General features: G+C 47.9%; 1 protein-coding gene across 7 annotated transcripts in view; it reads right to left on the bottom strand.

Annotated features, from left to right (window-relative positions):
• Positions 1–10,905: 10,905 nt before the first annotated feature.
• The window catches only part of WNT5B (Wnt family member 5B), a 109,388-nt gene continuing 105,393 nt past the window's right edge, over positions 10,906–14,900 (bottom strand). For all 7 annotated transcript variants that reach the window (XM_055315328.1, XM_055315327.1, XM_055315325.1 and 4 more), the window contains one exon: positions 10,906–12,330. In XM_055315328.1, the coding sequence (XP_055171303.1) occupies positions 11,872–12,330 (459 nt within the window). In that variant the 3' untranslated portion in view covers positions 10,906–11,871. The remainder of the gene's footprint in view (positions 12,331–14,900) is intronic.

Below are 14,900 nucleotides of genomic sequence, written 5' to 3' on the forward strand. Positions count from 1 at the left end.
CCATGTCTCCACGCCCATCAAAAAGTCATGTTGACTTCATAGGTTACCTAGGTTTTTATTGGGGTGAGTTCTTAATTTAGTGACAAGCCCCAATTCAGGACGGCTGAGGGCAGAAACGGAGATGCTCCCTGGGGACTTTCTTTAGAGAACATGAAGCCCCATTTGGCTTCTGCCAGCTCCTGGGCCACAGCCAGCGGGTGTGTGCACTGAGCAGTTGCTGGCTGTGCCCTGCGCAGGCTGCGTGGGAACCACAACGTTCAGAGGCTTCTCCCGAGCCGTTACCTATCAGGCCTGCCTAGGCCTGCCCAGACCTGCCCAGACCTGCACAGGAGCCACATGGTCTCGTACAGTCGGAGTGCAGTGCTGCTTGATGCACGCTGTGCTTCGTGCATCTCTCCAAAGCTAGAGGAGTCAGCTGACCACAGTAGAGATTAGAAATGGGTTCAGGAGGTCATATTCACACAGCTTAGTATGTAGGAGGATCTGGGGACAGACTGTATCATTCTTAGTCTTTTGGAAGATTCTAATCCAGGACGGTTTGCCAGTCCCTCTCCCAGTTCACTCCTGAGTGTGTAGACATGGACGATTTACTCCAGGTTTCCGTCCTCAGACCTCTAACACCCTGAGGCCTTGGTCACACTTCTTTTAAGCCCACCTGTTCCTGCAAACAGCCATTTCAATGCGTGGAACACTTTGGGTAGTCATACTAGCAACCTATCAGCAATTCTCAAAAGTTTGCTACAGAACAAAATCACCCCCAAGGTGTCTTTTTAAAACACAGGTTCCCTTGGGGCACCTGGGTGGCTCAGTTGGTTAAGCGTCTGCCTTTGGCTCAGGTCTTGATTCCAGGGTCCTGGGATGGAGCCCTGCATCCAGATACCCTGCTCAGCGGGGAGTCTGTTTCTCCCTCTCCTCTTCCTCTGTGCTTCTGCCTGCTTGTACTCATTCTCTTTCTCTTTCGAATAAATGCATAAAATCTTAGAAAAAAAGAAAAACACAGGTTCCTAGGCCCCACTCCCAGATTCACTCAGCAGTATCTCTAGGTCTGGGTCCTGGCTGGGTTCTGGGAGCCCAGATTGAGGGCAAGCAATGAGGAACTAGTGCCCAGCACACAACGGTCTCCCTCCTTACCACCACCACCAAAAGGGGAACAAAACCACTTATCTCACCATTTCCATACCCCAGATAGAGCAAGTGTTGCTTCAGACTGGACTCAAAGTAACCAGCTATATTCTAAGCTCTGCTCAGTGTCCATTTCAAACTTCCTGTCCTGTCTTGCTCTGACCTGGGCTCCTTTCTCTGAGTAGCTGGAGGATGGGGAGCCCCAAGAGCTGCTCACTCCACAGCACTCCCTTGCTCCTTTGCTCTGAGCCCAGAAACCCCGTGTGAGCTGCTCCCCTGCGCACACCCAGAAAGTGTGAGTGAGAAGAGCTCCATGTTCACACTTGGCATCAAAATACCTGCCCTCTGTCTCCAAAGTAGCTGTGACCCCATTCAGCCTCCTCGCCCTGACCAGTCTGGCTGTACCAGCAGCACAGCCAAGTGCCAAGGCTCTACTGAGTTTGGGGAAGGGGCCTTTCAGTGGCTGAATATGTCATGAAAGTCAAAAGCATTTCTGGTTGCCTCCTTTTCTTACCATAGAAATTACTTCTTTGGATGAGGAGGTAAGTCCTGGCACGGAGACTGCACAGCTGGAAGAGCACCTTGGGAAAGAAGTTCAGAAGCTCAGTTCATGGTTTTGTCTGTTTGCTAGCAGACATTTTCAGAGCACTTGTGAATTAGGAAGAGCGCTATTACCCAAAGGTCAGACTCCTAATACCTGAGAGAGGCAATGGGAAGAGCATTTCTCTTTATGTGAAGTGGGGGAAGCAGCACAGTAGAGAGTGACAATTCTCTGCCGCAAGCCTCCGGGGCCCCTTCCTGAGGCCTGGCCAGATTTCTACCCTCCTCGTGTGGGAAGGACATTTCTGCCAGGAGACTTGGCTGCTTACTGACTGGAAAGGAAATTCCTGGAGCGAGACCTCACTGCTCCAAGATTTTTGAGACACAAGGGAATCCCAGTAATGAAGGATGATGGGGAAGGCTGGAAAGCTGATGCTCCCAGTCCCCGAGCTCAGGCCATCTTCTCAGAAGGAAGACATGCTGCTCTGGCCCCAGAGGATGATGGCCAAGCCCAGGGTTTGACTCATCAACCCAGGGACCTGTGTGACTCCCCTTCTTACTCTTGCTCTCCCACTAGCCCAATCCTGTTGTTTCCTCTGCTCCGTACATCCTATCCTGTCCTGTAGGTCCGGGCAGGGGCAGGCCATGAGCAACTTGCGTCCTTCCCCTCACTCCTCTTCCTAATAATTGAAAGTAAGGGTATTTTTCTTTTTAAATACCACAGTAAGGCTGGGACAGTTCATTCTCTCCCTCTTAACGTTTGGGTCTCGACACCTGAAACCTCCCTATCATTCCTCTGTGTGGCTCATTCCTTTCCCATGTGGAGTCCATCTTACTGCATCTGCCAGCCTGGTGCTTTTTCCAAGGGCCAGGACATCTTGCCTAGCCTGAGGTCTTAAGTCCCTTTTTTAAGATTGTATTGATTTATTCAAGAGAGACACAGAGAGGGAGAGGCAGAGTCACAGGCAGAGGGAGAAGTCCGATGCAGTCTCTACTCCAGCACCCTGGGATCACGCCCTGAGCCCAACGCAGACGCTCAACCACTGAGTCGCCCAGGTCACCCTGAGGGCTTAAGTCCTAATGCTATATTAATCACATTGCCAGAACAAATTAAGATTTTCAGAGAGAGAGAGAAAAAAAAAGCCAGGGTGCCTGGCTGGCTCAGTTGGTAGAGCATGCCACTTTTGATCTGAGTTGTGAGTTCAAGCCTCATGTTAGGTGTGGAGCTTACTTAAAAAAAAAAAAAAAAAGCCAAATCTTTAAAAATCTTAAAAAAAAAAAAAAAAAAAAAGGATGCCTGTGTGGCTCAGCCGTTTAGCGCCTACCTTTAGCCCAGGGCATATTTCTGGAGTCCCGGTTTTGATTCCTGCATCAGGCTCCCTGCAGGGAGCCTGCTTCTCCCTCTGCCTGTGTCTCTCTCTCTCTCTCTCTCTTTCTTTCTCTGTCTCTCATGAATAAATAAATAAAATCTTTAAAAAAAAAAGCCAACTCTTATGTATAATGATGCACCAGGACCGAGCACTATAATTCATACTAACTGTGAGCTGCCTAGCTGGTTGCATTGTCCTGGGCATGTAACTCCCCAAGGCCAGCTATACACACTTTTCTCAGGTGCCTGGGTGGCTCAGTTGGGTAAGCATCTACCTTCGGCTCCCTGCTCATGGAGGGAGTGGAGTGTCTGCTTCTCTTTCTCCCTCCTGCTCATGCTCTCTCTATCTCTCTCAAATAAATAAAATCTTCAAAGAAAAAATAGACAGTTCTCTCTTTGCTTCAACATGTATGTCAATATACGCTGGTCATTTTGTGCCTGGTGTTCTGTCATTAGCCCTGTATGCCTTGTCCTTTTACTTTTTTTTTTTAAAGATTTTATTTATTTATTCATGAGAGACAGAGAGAGAGAGAGAGAGAGAGAGAGAGGCAGAGACACAGGCGGAGAGAGAGGCAGGCTCCATGCAGGGAGCCCAATATGGGACTCGATCCCGGGACTCTAGGATGAGCAGGTGCTCAACCACAGGTGTCCCTGTTTTTTGTTTTTGGTTTTTTGTTTTTTTAAACTAATCTCTACACCCAATGTGGGGCTCGAACTCACAACCCCTAGATGGGGAGTTGTGTGCCCCACCAGCTAAGCCAGCCAGGCACCCCTGTCCTTTTACTTTTTTACTTTAGATTCGAGATCACTACGTTCCCTCTGCCATGTGCCCCATCAAAAGAAATTTCCTTACTCTTCTCATTCAGAATTCATGGTGGCCAGATGGGGAAGATTACTGTACATGCCTTGAGACTTAGAAGGAAATGGGCACCTCTTATTTCAGGTGACTAGATACTGTAATTACCTAGAAATCCACTGAGGAACCAGAAAGAGCTCTGGTGTCAGCATCAATTATTAGCTGTGTGAGTCAAATGATGTTACTTAACCTCTCTGAGTCTTTGTTTTCCCGTCTGTCATGTGTGGGTAACAATCCTAGCTTACTGAGGTCTGGAGACAATGATGTACAATGTATGTTGAAGCAGCTGGTACACAATAAGCACCCGATAATTGGCAGCTATAATTATTCCCCACCTCTATAATGATAACCTTCAAACATGCAAAGTATTTGGCTGCATAGAAACCAGCCAGGAGCAGGGGATAAGCCCCAGCTAAATGCGTGCCAGGGCTGCAGCCACTTCCCCAGCCCTCACTCCACTGTCATCGCGTGTGTTCCGGGGCCCACCTGGCTGGACTAGGCACTGCGCTTGTGGTTTCCTTTTGTCTCCACTACCCCTCCACCCCATCATGGTAGATTTTTTTAATCTCATTGGTTTCCTTGACTGCACTACCTTCCACACTCAATCTTTAAAAAAAATAAGTAAATTAACACGTAACTCTTCCCAAATTGGTCCAAATGAAAAATCTGAAATTCAGCTTTGCTGCTGTTCAGATTGTTTCTGCCATCTGCCCGAGGATGCCACTGCCCAAGCGTGAAACTAAGGTGGGAGCTACCAAGACGTCTGGCCAAGAACTGATGGAACGGCGACACCGTGTGGCCAGACAGACGTGCGGCCCAGCCCTGTGCCGGAGCACCTGACCACAGTCTGCAGGTGCAGGCGGACCCGGAGAACACAAGGTGAAGAGGGAACTCGGCACCTTGCAAGGGTGGGAGGAATTGGTTCCTACCTGACAAATGTGTCCTCCCTGTCACAGCTTAAGATCTGAAGGCTGGGTGGCTCGTGCTCTCAGCGCAAGAAGGACCCAAGTAGGCTAGTCCTAGGGCATGTGTAAAGTTTCAAGTTTTTGCTGTGTCGCTCCAGAGCTGTGGAAGGTTTACTGAAAAATCTTGTAATCCTTATTACAAGGATCGTAAATCCGGGCAGCCCGGGTGGTGCAGCGGTTTAGCGCTGCCTTCAGCCCGGGGCGTGATCCTGGAGACCCGGGATCGAGTCCCATGTCGGGCTCCCTGCATGGAGCCTGCTTCTCCCTCTGCCTGTGTCTCTCATGAATAAATAAATAAAATCTTTAAAAAAAAAAAAAGGATTGTAAATCCTTGGGTATTTCTTTTTGGTGTGTCCTCGGGACCTCAGAGACCGGGGAAAGTATGAAGGAAGTGACTGACTCTGTAGACAGGAACCGTCAAAAGGAAGGTATGGGGACACCTGGGTGGCTCAGCAGTTGAGCGTCTGCCTTCAGCTCAGAGCGTGATCCCAGGGTCCTGGGATCGAGTCCCACATCGGGCTCCCTACATGGAGCCTGCTTCTCCCTCTGCCTGTGTCTCTGCCTCTCTCTCTCTCTCTGTGCCTCTCATGAATAAATAAATAAAATCTTTTTTTTTAAAAGGGAAGATATTTCTAAATCATTACCGGAATGACAGTATAAAAGAACAGTATAAATATTGCTCCATCCGTGGGATGAAATGTCAGCCAGGACTTGTCACTGGGCCTAGTCAGTCACTTCTTCACAACTTCACTCCCTCGGGCAGCCCCGGTGGCGCAGATGAGGTTTATTTATATTTTTTTTTAAACTTTTTTTTTTTTTTTAAATTTACGATAGTCATACAGAGAGAGAGAGAGAGAGAGAGAGGCAGAGACACAGGCAGAGGGAGAAGCAGGCTCCATGCACCGGGAGCCCGACGTGGGATTCGATCCCGGGTCTCCAGGATCGCGCCCCGGGCCAAAGGCAGGCGCCAAACCGCTGCGCCACCCAGGGATCCCGCAGATGAGGTTTAGCGCCGCCTGCAGCCCAGGGCGCGATCCTGGAGACCCGGGATCAAGTCCCACATCAGGCTCCCTGCAAGGAGCCTGCTTCTCCCTCTGCCTGTGTCTCTGCCAATCTCTCTCTCTCTGCATCTCTATGAATAAATAAATAAAACCTTTAAAAACAAAAACAAAAAAAAAAACCAACTTCACTCCCTCAACTCCATCAGACATATCAGGGAGCTATCCAGCTCCTCCCAGAAGTCTTCACACCGCTGGGCTCATGTGTTTACCTCTTTGAGAAGAGTTTTAGGACTTGCCCAATAATTCTGCATTTCTACAGATAAAAGACTCTTCATGAACATTTCCAGGGCAAACACTTGGGCATTTCCATGCACAGCAACAAGCTCGATTACATATTGTCTGATCTAACCATCAGCAGAAAAATCAATGAGGACAGAGTAACTTCTCTTGCTTCAATGAATTCTTAAATCCTTCCACTTCACTGACTTGAACCACTGTGAGGTCACAGAATGGTTGAGAGGGCCCCAGCCCAGGAGCCTCTGCCCCAGGGAATTTGGCATAGGCGTCTGGAGAGATTCGGGAGTCATTAACCATGGCTGCAGCTGGAGCCTGTTAACTCAGATGCTTTTGGCTGCCACGTTTCCCACCATGAGGAGCAGAGGAAGTTGATCTGCTGAGGCACAAGGAAAGAGGACCCACCAAGAAGAGGGAGGAAGAGGGAGAGCAAGCCAGAGGTGTCTGCTTTCAGCTCCCAGAGACACTGGAATCTCTCTTGAACCCTTATACAACGTCCTTCCCTTTAAGCTGATTCAAGTTGATTTCTGTGGCTTCCAACTTTGAGAGAAGAAACTACACAGTGGCCCAGGCAATTAATCTCCTCCTCAGTTTCCTCATCTGTTCAGTAAAAATCATCTTTCACTGATCCATGCAGCAAGTATTTATTAAACACTTTCTCTGTGCTAGGTACTTTTTAAAGTTCTAGGAGACACAGCTGGAAACAAAGGAGATTTTCTTTTTTTAAAAAAGATTTATTTACTTATTAAAGAGAAAGAGAGCACAAGCAGGGGGAGCAGCAGAGGGAGAGGGAGAAGCAGACTTCCCACTGAGCAGGGAGCCTGATGAGGGGCTCATCTCAGGACCCTGGGATCATGACCTGAGACAAAGGCAGATGCTTTTGATCCCCACAAAAGAGATTTTTAAAAAATCCTTTAGGAAACTTATTTTCTACTAAAACAATCTCTGGAAATGATGTAAGTATGTGAGAGGAGGACATAAACTTCAAATCGAATGCCAGCAGAAGGGCTGGTTGACCCAACACATAGAGCACAAGCCCCAGGTCTGAGAACACGTCCTGGAGGGCCAGGGCCACTTAAAACAATACCCATTCCTTTGGGCTTTATGATAAAACTGGGTTAAAAAGGTTTACCCTGGGGCCTCTGGGTGGGTCAGTTGGCTGCGTTTCTGCTCTGGGTTGTGATCTCAGGGTCTTGGGATCGAGCACCACGTGGGGGCTCCCTGCTCAGTGGGGAGTCTGCTTCCTCGCATGCGCTCTCTCTCTCTGCCCTTCCTCCCACTTGTGCGCACTCGCTCTCTCTCTCTAAGGTAGAAGATAAATAAATAAATCTTTAAGAAAAAAAGTTCACCCTTCCTATAGTGTCTTTTCCTCTGCATCTTGGGTCCCTGACAGGGGATGCGTTACTGACAGGCCCCACACCTAGGCAAACTCTGTCCTGACAGATACTGTGGTTTCCTACCTGCTGTGGCTGTGGACAGCTTCTGTCTATTCTCAGTTATCAGGGGAGCGGTAGGTAATCCACACAAGTGACACGCTAAATTCACAGATAGTTTTAAAATCTAATTTTAGCCACTCCTTTTCCCACTCAGTTATTTATCAAAAACTACTTAGGAGGCCCGAGTGAACAGATTTTGGTGCAGCCTCTGGTAGAGCTGCAAATGAACAGATTGAAGACCAAAAGGCAGACAGCAGGAGGGAAAAGCAAAGAATGTAGATAATCTACAGGACGAATGCCCAAACTCTCAAACAATCTAGAAAATTAGCTGTGTGAGAGCTCAGTCTTTGGGTTGCCTAATGTCTGACACTCAAATCTATGGAGAAGCTTCCTACTTAGGGGCAAACTACCCACAGATCTTACATAAAACCAGGGATTAAAGCTTCCTTTACTTATTGTTTTGGTATAAATACAGGGCAGGGATTCTTGAATAATAAAGGACTAACAGGAATATTTAGCAAGCAAGAGCAGTGAGCCCTTCTCAACATTCCTTCCAGAGATAGGAAGCTTGTCATCACTAGTCAATCATCAGCAAGGACTTCCAGTAAAGACAGAACAATCCGCATTCTGCAGCAGCTCAACCAGAGTGGTGACAGTGATTTTTACCTTTTTTTTTTATAGCTTCCTTACCTTAAGTGCCTCCCCATGGCCCCTCCAAACTTAATGAAAAACACCCATTCCTACATGCATGGGTGTGCCTGGCATGTGTGCACACCCCCCACACCCACCCACAGACATGCAGGCACACACTAAAGTTCTCCTGAGACACAAGTGACCAGTGCCAGTGGGATCTGGCCATGCGTCAGAGCCTGTTTTAAGATGGAAATGACTACTTTCCTCCACCTTCTTGGGACTGTGTAGCTCTCTGCCCAAGACGTAGGTGTCTTCTCTGATAAACTACTGCAGCTGGGAGAGCTGTATGTCGCAGAGCCATCTCAACCATAGATGTCTTGCTAGCCCCTAGAACTCCCGTGGATGACAAAGCCAGAGTGAGGCAGCAAGCCAGGCAGAATAAACGCAGTTTAATAAGTTTTGTTTCCCACCTCAAAGGGCAGAGAGCAGACGACCAGTAAGGGTTTTGAACCCAAGCTCTTGAAAGACTCATCAGGATGCCTTTATGAACAGGAGCCTGGTCTCACCTTAATCCTAGCTGTGACTGCCTTCCTACCCTCCTGTCTACTTTTAAATGGAGGCAGTCAGACATACCTTTCTCCTGATTTTGTCTTGAAGGCAAGATGAATATATGCAAACAAAGAGCCAAGCGAGTATTACGTTACCACATTTGTAATAGATCTGTCCCAGGTACAGGAGGGAGGTAGAACACCCAGGGCAAACACATTCTGCTCTGTGCCAGAATGTTCTCTCCCCTCTTGATAGAAAGGATCCCCTGGATGGCTAGGATTTCTTGGTCCAGGCATTACATTCTGTGCAATGATCCTTCAGTTAGACCATGTGTTAATCATAATAAATTTCAGGTACTGGAAAATCCTGCACAGGGTCGCCCTGTGGATCATGGGCTAGCTCATCCTGACGCTGGGTCCAGTGCGGTCTCAGGACGACCACCAGCACAGGGTCCCCTTGAGGCCTTGTTAAAGATTCAGACAGCTGTCCCGCTCCCCCCAGACCAACTGAATAAAAATCTCTGATGCAGGAGGCCTAGGACTGTGTATTTTTTACAGCACACTGACGTTTGGGACTTGCTCAAGATTTGGAGGCCCTTCTCTGGAAACCCAGGAGCAGGAGATCTGACCGCACATTCTGTCCCTGCTCTAACATGTTTCCAAGCAGAGGTTCGTTTTCTTAGGTTGGTCTTCATATTTTCCAGCCACATTCCTACAGCATTCCTGGTTACATCATAGACAACTGCCAGTCCACCAGGACTTAACATGTCTGTAACTATAACTACACCCCAATCTATTTTGAAGATTAAATCTTTCCTAACCTTGGTTGTCAGTGGCTGCAACAATTACACTGGTATTCAAACACGTGACTTCCTCCTTAGGTCAGAAAGAAAACATTTAAGGTTTCCTCAGTTCCCTTGCCATGACTCTGCAGGAAGACCTCAACATAATGGGGATGATGCACCTCCTTTCATGAACATGAAAGTCGCTTTCTATGGACCAGTCCCTCACAGCTAATTTCCTGAAGTTGCTAAAGATGAACTGGATTTTGGCTTTTCAGGCCAAAAAGCTCAATATGAACTTTGAGCACCTGACATAAGGTAATCCTCCAGGAGTTACAAGGGTGATGTAGGGAAGAGCAATAGTGCCAGCCAGTGTTCAAAACCCTTATTATCGTCGATCTGTGTGACCAAGTTAGTTTGGCTAAATGCCAACTAATGAAGCCAAGGACATGGTTTGCATCTTTTGTAGGCCAGTAGGCTTCAATCACTTTCTCTTGTGGACTATTCATCTTGAAAATGTCAACCAAAGGAATCTGAGTAATAGCGTGAGGAATAGGGTGAAATAACCCTAGGTCTGATGTCCTTTGATGACAAATCAGAAGGCTCTTCTTTAGGCCCTAAAGAGACAAGTGGTATACATGGCATGATTCCAATCCAGACAGAATCCCTTTTAGACTGTTTTGAAATATAATTTGCTCATTATAACCCAAGTTGACTCCTTAATTCCACCATTTCCCCAGAAGTAGACTTTTCTAGAATAAAACTGGTGTCTCTCTGTGGGGTGACTTACTGGGTCACCTGCAGGCTGGCCACTTTAATGCGCCTGGATCAAGGTGTCCCAGGAACTACTTCCTCCCTTTCTAGGATATAACATCTCCCTTTTGGGTCATCCCTGAGCTCTGCCCTCCTGTCTCTCCTGGCTCCAGATCCTGGAGTCTGAGACTGGAGATGGCAACATAGAGAAGCCAGCAGAGTGTCCCCATCACCTGTGCCTTCCCAAGGACCCAGTGAACAGACCAGGGGGTGACTGGGTGAGTTGTAAGATGGAAGAAGGGAAGGGAAACATGAGGCTTAAACCTTAATCTCTGAATTCTTTTGTTCATAATACTAATAGTAATAGCTAGCATTTATGAGTATTCAAATTGGCGTTGGCCCTGGGGGCGAGTGTTTCGGTGCATTACCTTATCCTCATAGTCCTCTGTCTCTGTCTCCAGCCACCAGACTAGAGCTCTAAAAAGTTTCCATTTCCTTACCCTCTTCCACACGCACACTGGGTAGCAAGGTTCTGAGGATCAGATCAAAAATAAAAGGAGACTCATGAAAGATACTCGTGTGTCCAAAGAAGGAAGGGGAGAGAAGTCCAGTGAAGGGGGTTTAATGTCAGAGAGAAACTGTACATCTGGGGCAGAGATGACAAGAGCGAGCCAGGCCAGCCAAGCCTGACCAGGCCACGCATCCTGTCATTTGGGGGGTCTGCACGGTGAAGGAAGTGACAACAGCAGCATCCCGTTTCCTCTCCCCGTGGGAGCACAGTGCAGCACTCGAACCAGTTACTCTCCTGGCTCTCTGCAGCTCGGGCACAAATAATTCAGTTCGTGTCTCTCCTAACAGGTCAGGCTAATTGACCCCTGTGCTCCTCAGCGCAGGAAGCTGGTGACCGCAGGAGCCAGTGAGCTGTGGAGGGAGAATAATTCTCGCTGGACAGACAGGCCTGGGGGTCTGGGGAGGTGCAGGTCCCTTTGTGGTCACCTGTCAGAGATGACATCGGGCCTCTTCTCATTCCTGTAACTCTGGGTTCTGCCGGGATGCACCCGAGTGAAAGGGTAAGAAAGCACTGGACCCTTTTACGGAACCAAGCAGTATTTTGGACAAGACCCTGAAGACATGATGGTGTAAGCTGACTTCCTGCCACCTTGCACAGGGCCTCCTGGCCTCATGACGGGGGTCACAGGGCAGCCATCCAGCCAGCAAAGACTCCAGACATCCAGACAAAACCATCTTCTCCATCTAATCGCCACTCGTCTTCCTAAGGCCATAGTGGGTAGGCAGTGAATATCCCCAAGTCCCTACATCCTGAGAGTCCCCAGCAGAGGGAGGGGGAGAAGCCCCTTGCCCCATCTGCCGGGAGTAGAGAACCAGCAAAGTTCAATCCTCAAAGATCTCCAGCATCTCTTAAATAAGCTTTTCCTTTCCATTTTCTTCTTTTAATTATTTATCATCCATCCATTTCTTTATACAAATATATAATAGATTTATATAGATTTATATAATATAAACTTTGTGAGGCAGAGTGGAGAAGAGGCCAGAAGAGGGGGCCTTTGCAGGCTATTTACAGACATACTGGTCGATGATCTCGGTGCACTTCCTGCACTTGACATAGCAGCACCAGTGGAACTTGCAGTGGCAGCGCTCCACCTGGACGCTCTTGAACTGGTCATAGCCACGGCCACAGCACATGAGCTCGCAGCCATCCATGCCCTCCGAGGTCTTGTTGCAGAGGCGGCCCTGGGTGCCCAGGGAGCCCGTGGTCTCATTGCGCAGACAGTAGTCTGGGCTGGAGTCCACATAGACTAAGTCCTCAGGGGTGGGCTGGTTGAAGCGGCTGTTGACCAGCTCCAGTTTGCCCTTGCGGGTGATGCGCATGGCAGCTGCGCTGTCATACTTCTCCTTCAGCTGGTCCCCTACTTTGCGGAACTCGGCCAGCTGGAGCCAGCAGGTCTTGAGGCTGCAGGACCCTGAGACGCCGTGGCACTTGCAGGCTACGTCTGCCATCTTATACACAGCCTGAGGGGAGCAGAAAGAAGGCAATAAGAAGGAGCATCCCTGGGGGAGGATGTCAAGAGGGTGGTGAGGGGCACCTGAGGCCAAACACAGAAGGGGACTGACGCTGGTGTGGGGGGCAGGGGAGAAGTAGTTTTTCAAAGATCTTTCCAGGAAGCTCAGTTATCCTGATTGGAAGCAGATAAAAGGAGAACCACCTAGAAAAACACAGAGGAGGCAAAGTCCATGTCTGGTCAGCTACAAGGATGGTGGCATTTTGTGCACTTGCTTTGTCTACTGTGTCCATTTCTTATTATTTGAAAGTTGTTATGATAAATGTATCATCTTTACCACCAGGAAAAAAAAAAGATATTTCTACCTTGACCAAAGTCTCAAACAAATACCAACCAACAAACTGTGTGCAGTTTTTGCATGATATGGAGTATAGTCGGGTGAAAAAAATCCAGTCATATTACCAGCCTGCAACAGAGCCTGCTGGCATGGCCCCCAGTTTGCCAAAAGCTCTCCCTGACTCTGCCAAATTGCCTAAGAACTAAACAGTCCCTTTTTCTGTGTTAATATTTGGTGATTAACTCCACGGAGTCACAGGGGCCTTGCCACAAACCACACCACTTTCAAGAGCAAGACCATTATCTTCCACCCCAGAACCCGCAGACACCCTCCCAGACACCCAGAGGCTGAGTACAGAGGAAGAGGGTGGAGCCCTGTGTCAAGCAAGAGCAGGTGTGGGGAGAGGGCACCAATAGGGGTGATTTTTCCAAAAACAAATCCACCTGAAGCCACTGAACCACGACAATGTGGAGTGGATTTGAACTTGGGCTATCCCAAATCAAAATTTTAAAAGCAAAAGTAGATCAGAATGCTGCTTTCCAAAACGCTTTTCGATGAAAGCATCCTGATGCATTGTGTCAAATGGCCTTGGCAGCGGGCCCAGGCATACAGATGGCAGGATAAAAATGCAAGCCTGCTGCAGAACACTTTCTTATGCCACAGCCATTGTCACTAACTGGGTCGGGACTCATTTTTCAAGGTTTCTCACAGATTTCTTTTCAAGAGTTCCCAGATTGTGTCTTTATTCAGCACTGCACTGAGACCACTGCAGGTGCAAGAAATAGCTTCATCATCATCAGCTCATATTACAATTGTCAAAACTCTTCCTGATTTTTTTTTCTGGTGTGGAATTATTCCTATTATTTTGTGGTGGAGAAACTGAAGTTCTGGAGAGGCCCAATAATTTGTTGGGGGCCACCCAGAAGGGAGTCAAGAATGATGAACGCTTTTGCACTCCAATCAGGGGGCTTAAAAACGGCTTACAGTTGAGAAGGAAGGAGGCTCCTCCCCAAGGTTAAAGGTACCAGCTCCAGGCCCAGGGCATAAAGGAACCAACACCCCATCCCAACAGGCACTTCAAAGACGGAGTCTGCAATTACCCTCTTCTGGCACAACCCCCCCGCCCCAGTCTGAGCTGGGGCCTCACATTCCTCTGGAAAAGGTACTTGGTGTAGCCAGGGAGGTCAGGCATCCGGTACCACTGGAAGAGGAAACATTTAGGGCCTAAACCTCCTGCCACTAAGTGACCAATGGGACAGGATAAGCATCTCTCCTGGGAGCCAACACTTAGGGAGATTAGAGGAAAGACAGATGAAGAAGACTCCACAGAGTAAGAACAGAAGCATTAGTAAAACAAATCCAAGAGGAAGAGTGTCACTGATCTTCACTCTGTAGACATTCATTCCGGTCCTCCTTTGTGAAGAAAGACATTGTAATACTTGTATTTTTAAATATTTTATTATTGATAATATATATAAGCTCCTCTTACAGGAGAAGGCAGAAAAGAAATCCAAATCTTTAGCCTTTCCTGCTAATTGAAAAAGCAATAAAAGCTGATTTTAAAAATCTTTTTAAAGATTTTATTTATTTATTTGAGAGAGAGAGAACAAAAGAAGGAGAGTGACAGGGAGAAGCCAACTCCCTGCTGAGTGGAGAGCCCAATGCAGGACTTGATCCCAGGACCCCAAGATCATGACCCAAGCCAAAGGCAGATGCCCAACCAGCTGAGCCACAGGGGCGCCCCTAAAAGCTAATTTTTAAAACATTTTCTTAGTTCTGGATCCTGCCTCCTGACAAAGCCCTAAGTCCCTCTTCTGCACTGTCTAATGGTGTGACTGAGCTCAGTAACTGATAGGAATGTCACGAGGATTAGACAGCTTTTATCTGGAAAATGCTTGAGCCCTTGAGTGACAGACAAGGCAATATCCACCCCCTGCTCTCTCTGGCCATCAGTGTCTAAAATGGGGTTACTAGAGACTCTCAAAGGCCAAGAGAAGTTTCCTGCAAAGTATGCCTCAGATTTACTCTGTGGCCAAGATGTCAGATCCTAGGTAGCCTATTAAAAAAAAAAAAAAATTAGTTGGGGCGCCCTGCTGGCTCAGTCGTTGGAGTGTGTGACTCCTGGTCTCAGGGTTGTGAGTTTGAGCCTCATGTTGGGTGTAGAGATAACTTGAAAATAAAATCTCTAACTGGCTGTAAAATATCAACCCAGGGAATCTGCAATCCCTGCCACTGTTTTAGTC

This window comes from Nyctereutes procyonoides, unplaced genomic scaffold (genome assembly GCF_905146905.1).
Source record: "Nyctereutes procyonoides isolate TBG_1078 unplaced genomic scaffold, NYPRO_anot_genome, whole genome shotgun sequence".
NCBI lineage: Eukaryota > Metazoa > Chordata > Mammalia > Carnivora > Canidae > Nyctereutes > Nyctereutes procyonoides.